The sequence below is a fragment of the Mugil cephalus genome, chromosome 2, assembly GCF_022458985.1.
Source record: "Mugil cephalus isolate CIBA_MC_2020 chromosome 2, CIBA_Mcephalus_1.1, whole genome shotgun sequence".
Classification (NCBI taxonomy): Eukaryota; Metazoa; Chordata; class Actinopteri; order Mugiliformes; family Mugilidae; genus Mugil; species Mugil cephalus.
The window spans coordinates 20,799,233-20,811,083 of record NC_061771.1 but is presented as its reverse complement, the minus strand read 5'-3'; the positions used below and the strand labels follow the sequence as shown (position 1 = coordinate 20,811,083).

The 11,851-nt window shown below is 40.4% G+C and overlaps 1 protein-coding gene across 1 annotated transcript; it reads left to right on the top strand.

Moving 5' to 3' along the window:
* Positions 1-386: 386 nt before the first annotated feature.
* Positions 387-10,818, top strand: LOC125004315 (beta-1,3-galactosyltransferase 5-like). Its single transcript, XM_047578832.1, has 2 exons — positions 387-467; positions 8,781-10,818. Exon 2 carries the CDS (start codon positions 8,786-8,788, stop codon positions 9,839-9,841), a length of 1,056 nt encoding a protein of 351 aa, XP_047434788.1. The 5' UTR covers positions 387-467; positions 8,781-8,785; the 3' UTR covers positions 9,842-10,818.
* Positions 10,819-11,851: the final 1,033 nt, after the last annotated feature.

Here is an 11,851-nt window from a genome sequence, read left to right as displayed (position 1 = left end):
ACAGAGTCACACCGCAAGGGACAAAGGAGACGTCAGATTTTTCCAGTCGCCCTTCCTGGTGTGTGGCAATTAGATGTCTATTTGTGTCAGTCTGTATTAAGTGTGCAATTATTCAGCTTTTTCATCATGTGTCGTGTATATGCACAAAATGAGGAAGTAGACAAAAAACTCTGTGAACAAAAAACTCAAACACAAAAAAACAAAAACAAAGAAAAAAAAAACAAAACACAATGGCCCACAGTAACAAAGCCAGGTAGGTCGTAACGCAGTTGACGCTGTCTGATCTCTGATCCGGTTACACAAGATGGAGGAGTGGGCGGGTGTCCATCTCAGGTGAACTATATAGGATTCACCCTCAGGGACCGATTCACAAGTAATCGCAACTGCGTCAGAACAATGACTGGAAGGCAGGGAAATTTTAGTCCACCTGAGCAAAGACGGGGCAAAGCAACGGGAACCAGCCAAAGGTGAGCAATGAGAAAACAATGTTAACACCTCTCTGTGCTATTTTGTGATTACTTTGTTAAGCGTCCTATGTTTTGTTTTGTTTTTATCTCTGATACTTTTTTGGATGAAGCATAGTGACTTTATTGTTTTATGATAAGTAGATAAAACTGTGAAGTTAAGCTACACCGCTGAGTGACTGTTTTCTACAGATCTTGATTGAGTATGTGGATAAAACCAACATAGACAGTCGATATGTTTATACTCGCCCCTCCTGTCAAACTCCACATTCGTACCCAGATTAGATAGAGAAGCATTGTGTTGTTTCCGACTTTTTTTCTTTAATACTCAAATGCATTCAATGCATGTTAGAGCGTTTTTAATTGTATCCGATCTATGTCTCCGATATAATCATTGTTGGGGAAGTATGCAGTCAACTACAAGTACAGTCGGGAAATCTATAAAACATGTGTTGCCATGGCAGATTTCTTTGAGTAGTAAAAGCCTCCTCAGTTAGTAAAAGCCGTCACATTCTTAACAGCCCTGCACTAAATGTCTGCTTCGTGCAATGTCTGCAAACTCAACCTTATGATCATTTTGGACGATCAATTTTATTGACTGAGCTGCTACTTTGCCTAAAGATTCAAGTTACACAACTTTTCGTGTTGTTTTTATTTTTTCAGAAAAACCTCATCAAAGTCGTCTTTGGGGGTTTTAGGATTTATTTTTCTAGGTTATGCTTGAGGATTTTTCAAATCTTGCAAATGCTAAATTGCACGTGTATGGCATTTATAATAGTTTAAATGCTAACTACATGGTGTGGTCATTCATGCTGGTGTTTGAATGTAACAAAACTTGTTGCAGCTTGTGCTTTTTTTGTAGCGCTTATCTTCATGAAAAGCTTGCCAGCAACCAAAACAAATACATTTGCAGCACACAGCAACAGCGTTTTTTGTCTCTCTCTGACACGTTAATAGTGCAGCAGCTTGAAAATCCAATCACTCTCAACAGTTCATATTGGAGCTAAGCCAACAAAAAGAAATCCAAAGAAAGGTTATACTGGAACTATTGTGCTGTTGTTAAGCTTTTGATAGGAATATGTGTTGATGTTAAAGCCAAGGTGTAAGACTAATACTGCTTGTAAGCCTGACAATAGAGAGTACGATGACAGACAAGAAAGCTGATAGTTGACAAGCTACATACTCATAATGCCAATGTTTCTGTTCTGTTTGCTCATGTCGACTACACTGTTTTTCATTTGCGTCTTTCAAGGTGGCAACCTGGACTAACCAAATTAGAGGGAGTGGTAAAAGTCTGCTGGGCCTGTTCAGTCCATGAGGAGAGACAAAGGGTAGAATGGTGTTGTCTCTCAGGCAGGGTTGTCTGTGTTGATTGACCTTCGTATGTTGGTTTTGCAGTTATTGTATGCGGCTGGACTTTAGTTGCTGGCATTGAAAAAAGAATTTGGCATTGAAAATAATAGTTGGCTTTGTAATAAATGTTGTATGTCTTTGTACGATGTCTTTTTTTTTTTTTTTTTAAATTCAGTTTACTTCCTCAAGGTTATAAAAGGCTATAAAACAACGCTGAGACTAGGGGTGGGCAATACTGGGAATTTTGATATCCATTTAAAACAAAGTAAGTACAGGGCTAGCATCACCGATACGCTTTTTCCCTCCTTCACTGAACGGCATCAGGAAAATCACAGAGGTCGCATAAGCCTTACAGACATAGCAACAGTAACTAAGGGGGTGGGGCGTAGTGAACGGTTAAGTACGTCATTAAGTTGCGACCAGAAGAAGAGTAGTTGGAAGAAGAATGTATGCATGTATGGTGCAAGAACATTACATGGTTGTTGTTTGAAATGCCGGTCCGCCGCATGAACGACTCTTGTTTATTATATTGGGTAATACGTCAACAGGAAAATGGGCCGTTTTAACGTGGTATTATCCCGCTGAAAAGACACGTATCGCCACCTAGTGTGTAGGAGGAGAACAATTATTCGATTTTTTTTGCGCTGCGTGTAAACTGGGACAAGGACTGCAGTCAGAAAGTCGAATTTTGAGCATAGCTCGATTAAGGTCTGCTGTGTGTGTGTGTGTGGCAGTGGATGGGTGTGTGGGTCAAAATAGGTGTCAGCATATCAGAGTGATCCATCGTTGAATAACAACACGTACTGGTTTTAGATATAAAAGAAAAAATAAATTTCTGAAGGCGACATAAGGGTTCAATATATATATATATATATATATATATATTTTTTTTTTAAACATATGATAGTCCTTACCGTTCTCAAGATCGTTTTTTAGCTTGTCATATGCATGTACTTTGTTCATTTCCTGACATAATTCATGTTAAGAAGCGATTATATCAGTATCACACACGCACACCCTTGTACTTCTATCTTAGTGAGGACACTCATTGGCATAATGCATTCCCTAGGCCCTTACCCTAACCCTAACCCTAACCATCTCAACTAAATGCCTAACCCTAACACTAACCATGACCTAATTGTAACCTTTACCCTAAAACTGAGTTTTAACCTTCAAAAGTGAGGCCAGAAAGTGAGACCGCAATCTTACTCCAAAAAGACTCACTTGTGGTTAAACTCAACTGGCCTTCAGTAGTACAGTACAAAACCTCACACACACCACAAACAGCACCGCCAAAATCACACCACAACAACACAGACACACATTGAAGTTCTACTGGTCCTACGTATCTTACGTTAAGTCAAGAATGTACATCAACACAAATGAAAGCTACTCACCTTCAAAAAACACACCTGAAAACAAGAATAATAAATAAAACTTACGAGTGTCTCCTTCTTCTTCTTCCGCAATTGGCTTTCTTGGAAGTTTTTGTTCCGGGGTCACATGCCAGCGCAGTGGTTGTATAGCATGCACACGCGCATTTTCCGATGAAAACTCCGATTTCAATCACATCTGGGTGTCTCAATCAGATAATGAGAACTGATTTAATGAATTTAATCAGAGTAACGTGTTCACATGCACTTAAGTTGTCCTGTTACAGTCATGCATGTAAACGCACCATACATGCCCAAGTTCACCCCCACCCCCACAAAACCTCATCTGAAAATGACTTCTGTCCAACACACACACACACACCTCAATAGAACATTCACTTATCTGAGGCTAGAAAATAATTTCTGTCTGTAAGCACTGTCGTGCTCAAATGACCCGGTGAGAGTGATGTACAGGTTGTTAAGCCACCCTTACGCAAATGTAGTTTGTAATTTTGGGTGATTTAAATAAAATTTGAGTTGATCTATTTCATTGTCTGCCTCTTGTGATTTTATTTTTTTATTTCTATTTTTATTACCCATAAAGGTTTTGATGCCAGCATAGACAAAAAAGGTAGGACATGACAGATTTATTTTACAGCTGTCTGTGTTATTATTGGAATTCTATATAGCACATGGATCACATTTCTACTCTGTTCATTTTTGAATCTGGGACACCTAATGCATTTTTAAGTAAGGAAGCCAAAATTATATAATGTTTAAGATAACAATGTGATGGTGAAGTTTTGGATCAATCATGATCTGGGGACCCACTGCCCAGTATTTTTAGATGTTCCCCTCTTCCGGCATCCATGGTTCAAACGACAAGCTGAGTCTGATCTCCACTCAAGTTGAATTGGATGCGTTGGAAGACAGAAGCATCTGAAACATGCAGGGCAGTGGGTCCCCAGAGCCACTTTGCATAATAGTCAGCTTATAGGTACATCTATATTACAGGCGTAGCAGAGGCTTTCAGCATGGCCAAGAAGGCCGTAGGGGGAGCTGTAAAAGAACAGTGGCAAAGTACTGAAGGTTTGTGAACTGTGTGTCACAGATACTGATCGTATGAATGTCTGTATGAAAGGTCTTTGTTTTGTATGAATAGATCTTTCACCTTGATGGTAGATAAGACTGGCCCCCATGGAGTGGAGGCCAAGAAGCAAAACCAGATCTACCAGGTACCAGCGGATAGTGCTTGAGGAGACTCCACCAAGAGTCATTTTGCAAGAGGATGAGACATATGAGGACCTAGTAAACCTTGGGAAGTCACGTTTCTGGTCATCGGAGGATGCAGAGGGGTCTGAGTTCACCCTCTGCAATGCAGATGGAACGAGGTGGAGCAAGAAGGAGACTGGTGTCCTGCTAAAAAGAGACTGTTTGGCGAAAAAACGACTGCGACCGGAAACGCATCGGCGTGTTACTACACAGCAGCATTATGAGATATAGAATAATAATAGATAATAATAGAATAGAGATGACGTGTATTACGCTTAGGCTACAACTTTTCTTCAAAGTTTGGACACACCTTGTCATTTAATTAAATGACTGGCAGTGTACATACAATAACAAGGAAGAGAGCTCTCCAACACACTTTTAGAGGCAGTTTTGAGTTGTGAGAGAAAGAAAAATAAAATAAAATAAAACTTACGTTGCGTGTCCTGTTCTAAATATGTCGAGTAGTGTCTTTCCCTGTTGCTGTTTGCAGCGGTTGCCATGGTAGCTATGGTCGCAACTCGATGGCTTAGTTGTCTCTGGCCGACGTCTTTTATTTCCGCGATCAAACCATGGATGTATTATACTGTATTAGATCCATGGATCAAACTTAGACCAAAGACTATCTTTGCCTAGACTCTGCACCAGTGACTTTTTTTTTCCAGATTCCATTCAGTGAAAACTTTTTTACTGATGCCGTTCAGTGTGATATGTTTTTTCCTGATGCTGATCAATGTGATAATGTTTTTCCTGATACCATTCAGTGTGATAACTTTTTCCTGATACTGTTCAGACTTTTTTTTTCCTGAGGCCGTTCATTGTGAAAAGGTTTTTTATGATGCCTTTTAGCCCAATGATTTTTTTATGAGGCAGTTCATTGCAACAAGTGTTTTTTCTTAGGCCTTTTAAAATAAGTGAGCAGGCCATGAGGCCACGCATTGGTGATATTAATAAGTCAACATGTATTGATCATATTTTCACTAATACATGTTTTGGGATGTGTTCACAGGCAGTCTCGATGGCAGTGGGTTGCCGTGACCATATGATTGCTTTAACAAGAAAAACTAAAATGCCTAAATCAGGGGTTAGGATTGCTTACCTTAGGTCATATAAAAGATTTAACGCTGATTTTTTTGTTAATGACGTTAAAGATATGAAACGGTCTGACGTATATCAGGAAAATAATGCAAATATTGCTCTGAAAATCTTGGTGCATCATGGATTGACCTAAGCTAAGGAAGCTAAGGAAGTAGCACTTAAATCATGGAGCTTTGTAGACAGAAATTTGTTCGTAAATTGAGAAGTTGTTAAGTTAAATTACATTAACAAGAAAGCATGCTTTAAGCATAAAATCTGTAACTATGAATGACAGTAAAAAATTACGGAAAGTTTTGAATGAAATTATGTGTAAGAAGTCACGCAATTGTATATATGTTGAATGTGCAGGTCCATTCATTACCAAGCCATATGATATAGCTAATTACTTTAAAAATTTCTTCATCAATAAGGTTGACAGTCTGAGAACTGGTAGGCAATCACATGATGTCAATTTGACAGACAACAAAATTTACAGCATTATGAGGGATAGAACCTTAATAAAAATCTTTTGCTTTTGAAATGGTTAACCAAAGCATTGTGGAGAAGATGTTGCTCTCCCTTTCAGATGACACATCAGCGGGTGTAGATAATTTGGATGGAAAAGTTGCAGCTAGGCTGCTTTCTGAGCCAATATGTCACATTTTTAAAAGATGCATACTGGGTGCATTTTGCAAGGAGCAAAATTTGCATATTACCTGTGCTTAGTAAAATGTTTCAGTTCAGTTTTTGGAACTGAAAGCCTGCACCGTCTTGTGCTCGCTTGGTCGGTCTGGTGGTGATCGCTGTCGCTTGCCATGTGCGCCGGGGTGTGGCGTGCCCCATGGTTGTGGCGGTTGTCTGGTCTTGCGGTGCGTTACTTGGTTCTCAGCCATGGGAGCCACAAAGGTGTTTTTGGCGAGGAGAGAAGGGAGGGGCGAAACAACCGCTGATGATGATTGGCTGGAGTAGGCTCTCACGATAAGCCAACCTCAGGCAGTGTTCAGTTAATGTACAAATCACACCCAACTGGCAGAGGTAATCGGCAGCAGTGCTGGATGTAGAATGCCTGATAGACTGTATCATTGTAGAAGCTTCAGTTCAAAAACAAGTTTTGATCTTCTCCCCTAAAGACCGATCTCTGAAGGGCAGAGATTGTTGTTCCTTTTTTTTTTCAATCAAACACATAAAATGTGTTTTTACACGATCGTTAATGGAAGCGCATAGATGGACAGCGACTGTGCTTATGTCCAGCTTGTATAGAAAAGGGGGGATTTGGTGGCAGATATCGGGCTCTGTGCAGGACAGTGATTTATTCTAATATCAGCAGCCTTTTGAAAGAGCGGGGGTTTGACCGGTCCATTCTTCAGGTCATCAACAAATGTTATCTGCAATGTACGCGATGACATATGAGGGAGGAAAAAGCAGGCTGTTTTGCCTGTGTGAAAGTGGTGTATGTCTACCAGTTGGGGTCTGAGGTGCAATAAATATTCAAAGTTTATACGTGTCTATACAATTCTACTCTATGCAACTGGCTTGTGAAACCGGCTAAGAAAAAAATTTAATTATTAGACATATTTTAACCTAAAAAAGGAAGACTAACGCAATAGTTACTTTCCCTGGTAACTAGTTACTTTTATAGTGGAGTAATTCAGTTACTAACTCAGTTTAGCTCACTTTTTGGGAGAAGTAACTAGTAACTATAACTAATTACTTTTTAAAAGTAACGTGCCCAACACTCTTTACAATTGCTCAGCATCCATTGCTCTCTACCAGCACAGCATTAGTGTATATGACTGACAAATGGCTGAAATCCATGGCAGTGGTAGGTGCTGTACTTCTCTATTTTACTGCCACTTTAGACTTGATTGATCACAGCATTAAGCTCACCGTTTTCTCTGGCTTCGATAACGAGTTACCTCGATGGCAGACTTGTGGAGTTCCCCAGGGAAGTTGATTAGTTCCACTTTTATTTTCTATTTTCATACATTACTTACCCTGTGGCATTAAATAGGCTGATTTCACTTCAGCCTATTTAATGCCACAGGGCTTAAAACTCAAGAATACCAGAAGCTGAACTTTCCATTGTTCCTTCTGTCTGATCAAGTGAAAAGGTAAGATACTTGGGCCACATCATCAGAGATCATTTATGTGATGATGATGATGTGCAGCGCTAGTGTTTGTATGCACAGGCGAATGTGTGTACTGATGATGTGAAGATAGCCCTCTTCAGATCTTACTGCACACGCACTGCTCTGTACAGCACACTTGTGGTGCAGTTACAGTAAAGCAAAAATGAAAAAGCTTCAGGTGCTGTATAATGATGCTTTTAAGATACTGTTAAAACAACTAGTGTACTAGTGCAAGCCAAATGTTTGTGAGCAGTAATGTTCCCACTTTGTATGCAGTGCTGAGAATTTTTTTATGTTCAAAGTTATTTGCAGATTATATGAACTGAATAACAAAGTTATCCAGGTCTTGGTTGAGCCTACAGATACTCTTCCTGTTTCTGGAAGCACTGTAGAATTATTTGTATGTGTTTTAGCTAGTTAGCTTTTGAATTTTAGTACCGTGTTTTAATGACTAGATGACTAACTAGTCTGGATTAAACTCAACTATTAATGATGGTTTGACTTGATTTTTTCCATATAAAATCTTAACAAACGTCAAAGAGACATTGACATTTACCTCACATGATAAGGAGAAATCAGTTGACATCCAGTTCTTCCTTTTAATCTTCTTCTCCCATAACTTTTCCCGTTTTTGTTCACGGGGGAAACAGTGGAGTTTCTCCCATGTTTTCCTGATCCTGTGCTTCACATTTTAAATTTTAATCCAATTTTATTCTATATTATTGCTACTTCTCTATTGGTGAGATATTGGTTAAATGCATCTAACATGGCGCCCATGAAACACGCGGCCAGCTCAGAACCAATCAGCATAGCGGGATAGCTCAGACGGTCCATTCCCTAGTTGAACAGACACTCTCTAATATACGGCTCTGGCTTTTCCCTGACAGGAGTCAGAACAATACATTTATGCGTCTGGACAGACTTGTTACCAACCTCACTAGTAGGCGCAGGCATACACTCAGTGCATCGGAATTGCACTTATTTTTCATAAGACATTTAAAGTTGTTCATGAAATGTTTTGTAAGGGGATAGTTCAATAAATGTAAATGTTTTCATGATGTACTTGTACTCTATATCTTCTCTTTTGTGATAACACACGTCTCTTTTCTCTGCAGTTTTAATGGACAGCAGAAGGAAGACACTAAAAACAATCTTGAGCTGCATCCTGGGAGCAGTGGCAGCCTTGTTGTTTTATCTAAATGCTGTAAATAGTAACAGACTGGTAAGAAGATGGAACCTGCCAATTCACAGGAAATCTCCATCAACAACAACAACGGGAACAACAGCAGCAGAACCGCAGTGGGAGGATCCTGGGCCGTATCATGTGGCTTACCCACGAAATTACACATTCGTCATGGACGACACGCCTACATGCAAGACCACGACCCCATTCCTGATCCTTGTAGTTCCTGTTGCACCGAGTAACGTGGAGAGTAGGAACGCCATCCGGGAGACATGGGGAAGTGAAAAGCTGGTTCTAGGTCAGCTGGTTGAGACTGTCTTCATACTGGGCCTCCCCGGAGGAGACAATGCTGAGCAGCAGCAGGAGAGACTTAAAGAGGAGAACCAGCAGCATCGCGACCTGATTCAGAGTAACTTCCAGGACAGCTACCGCAATCTGACCATCAAGACTATGGTCATGTTGGAGTGGCTGGCGAAGAACTGTGACAAGTCTTCCTTTGTCATAAAGATTGACTCAGATGTGTTTCTTAATGTGAAAAATTTGGTCAAACTGTTACTGGATCCTGGCACGTCAAAGGAAAATTACATGACAGGCTTGGTGTGGTGGCACAGCCCGGTTTTAAGAAACCCATTCATCAAGTTTTACATGCCGACAGATGTGATCCCCGAGCCAGAGTATCCCCCGTATCCTCTGGGCATGGCCTACGTCATGTCTCTGGATCTCCCTGCAAAGATCTTGAGAATTTCACCTCAGATCAAACCTATCTATATTGAAGACGCCTACCTGGGCATGTGTCTGAAACGCCTCGGCATCTCTCCCACGGACCCCCCTACGCAAAAAACGTTCTTCGTTGATCCCAAGCATCCTCTGAGCCGCTGCGATCTTTCAGAAGCGATCGCTACGATGACAAAAATGCTCTCGCAGATGAAGTGGTACTGGGAGAGAAGTAGGAAGGAACAACCGTGCTCAATTGCGCAGGTTAACCAAGAGTGAATTTAAGGCTGTTGGTGGTGGTGGGAGGAACAGAACAGGTATTTATTGTGAAAGATTCTTGGGTAGAAGATTTTTCCTGTTATCAGATCAGATCACCAACCATCACTTTACAAGCCTTCTAAACGTAACTTTATTGTGTCTCTTTATGTTTGTCCTTTTGCTTGAGCTGAAATGTCTTTGGTAGATGTTGCACAAGATTTGAACAATGTTATTATGAGTTAAAGAATCCTGTTGATTTATTTTAGACATAAAAGTAGATTTTTAGTGACTATACTTGTATAAGTAATACTTTAATTTCCAGCATCTCAGGGTTATTGTGACAGCTGTGGATTTCCTATTTTTATATATGTCATCCTGGGGTGAAACCAAGGAGAGAATCCTTTCTGATTGTGTGTTCAGGGTCCTTTCAAAGTTACAGAATGAATTGCGGGGAAATTAATTACCTTTTTGTATGGTATTCCTCTATCAATAATTAATAAGTAAATGGTTTGCATGGGATGTTTTTTTGGCACCGTGTTGTGAAGATGTCCATCAGGGAGGGGAGAAGGCAGCGGACAATCCTCTTTGCTGCCTTGACTGTCCTCTGAAGTCTCGCTCTGTCCGCCTCGGTGCAGCTCCCGTACAATGTGGATGCACAGTACGTCAGCAGGCTCTCTATGAAAATGAAAATCGTATCAGACTTTATTGTCATTAAGTACAATGTTTCTGTGCAGATGGTGGCAAGTAAGCAAGCAAAGTAAGTGCTTTAAAAAAAAAAAAAAAAATGGTGCTAAGACTCTGATGGAGTCAAATTCTTATTTTACAGTTGCTGTTTCTCATCCTTCCAGTAGAGGTCAGGCTAATATAAGATATAATTTACGCTCAGAGCGGCTCAGCTCTGACCTTCAGGAATTTTTTGTTTGAAAACATTTGCAATCTGGAATGACACTTTTAAAATGATTTTTTTTTTTTTTTTTCATGAAATAAAAAAAAAGACTCACATGAACTGTTCTCAACTTGTCATGAGTGACTTTGTTTTGGTACAAAAGATGAAGAAAGATTTCCTACATGTGGCATCGATGCATTTCTATTTTCTATCTATATACACTAATGAGCCATACCATTATGACCACTGACAGGAGAAGTAAATAACACTGACCTTCTTGTGTCAATTCAGTGTTCTGCTGTGAAACCTTTGGGCCTGACATTAGTGTGGATGTTACGTAGACATGTAGAACCCATCTAGACCAGACCAGGTACCCCCACTCCATAGCAATGACACTCCTCAAAGGCAGCTGCCATCCCCACCAGGATCCTGCCTGACACAGACACACACACAAAACTGTTATGGAGGCACAAGGGAGATCTACACAATGCTAGAAAGGTGATCATAATGTTATGCCTGATCGGTCATTATGTCTGCTCTTGAATGGAATATGTCAGTGAACACCTTTAGGGCATTTCTTCAAATGTGGTGTGAACTTTCACTTGGACTCAAGGTTGAAGCAGCTGGAATTTGGTGCTCACAGCATCGCTGTAGCCCCACAAAACGAGAACTCCTACAAAACAAGTCTTAAGCCTGACCTTAAAAGTAGAGACGGTGTCTACCTCCCGAACCCAAACTGGGAGCTGGTTCCACAGGAGAGGAGCCTGATAGCTGAAGGCTCTACCTCCCATTCTACATTTAGAGACTCTAGGAACCACGAGTAGACCTGCACTTAAAGATCGTAGTGATCTGTTGGGACAATATGGTACTATGAGGTCTTTCAGATATGACTGAGTTAGGCCTTTCAAGGCCTTGTATCTAAGGAGGAAGATTTTAAGTTAAGTTTTAAGTTCTATATTTTATAGGGAGCCAATGAAGAGAAGCTAAAACTGGGGTAATATGGTCTGTCTTGCTAATTCCTGTCAGTGCTCTTGCTGCAGTATTTTGAACCAATTGGAAGCTTTTTAAAGAGCTATTTGGACAGTCAGACAGTAATGAGTTACAATAATCCAGCCTGGAAGACACAAATGCATGAACTAGTTTTT

Bases quoted from the DNA above. Each gene is read 5' to 3' on its own strand.
- LOC125004315 (XM_047578832.1), top strand. From the start codon at position 8,786: ATGGACAGCAGAAGGAAGACACTAAAAACAATCTTGAGCTGCATCCTG.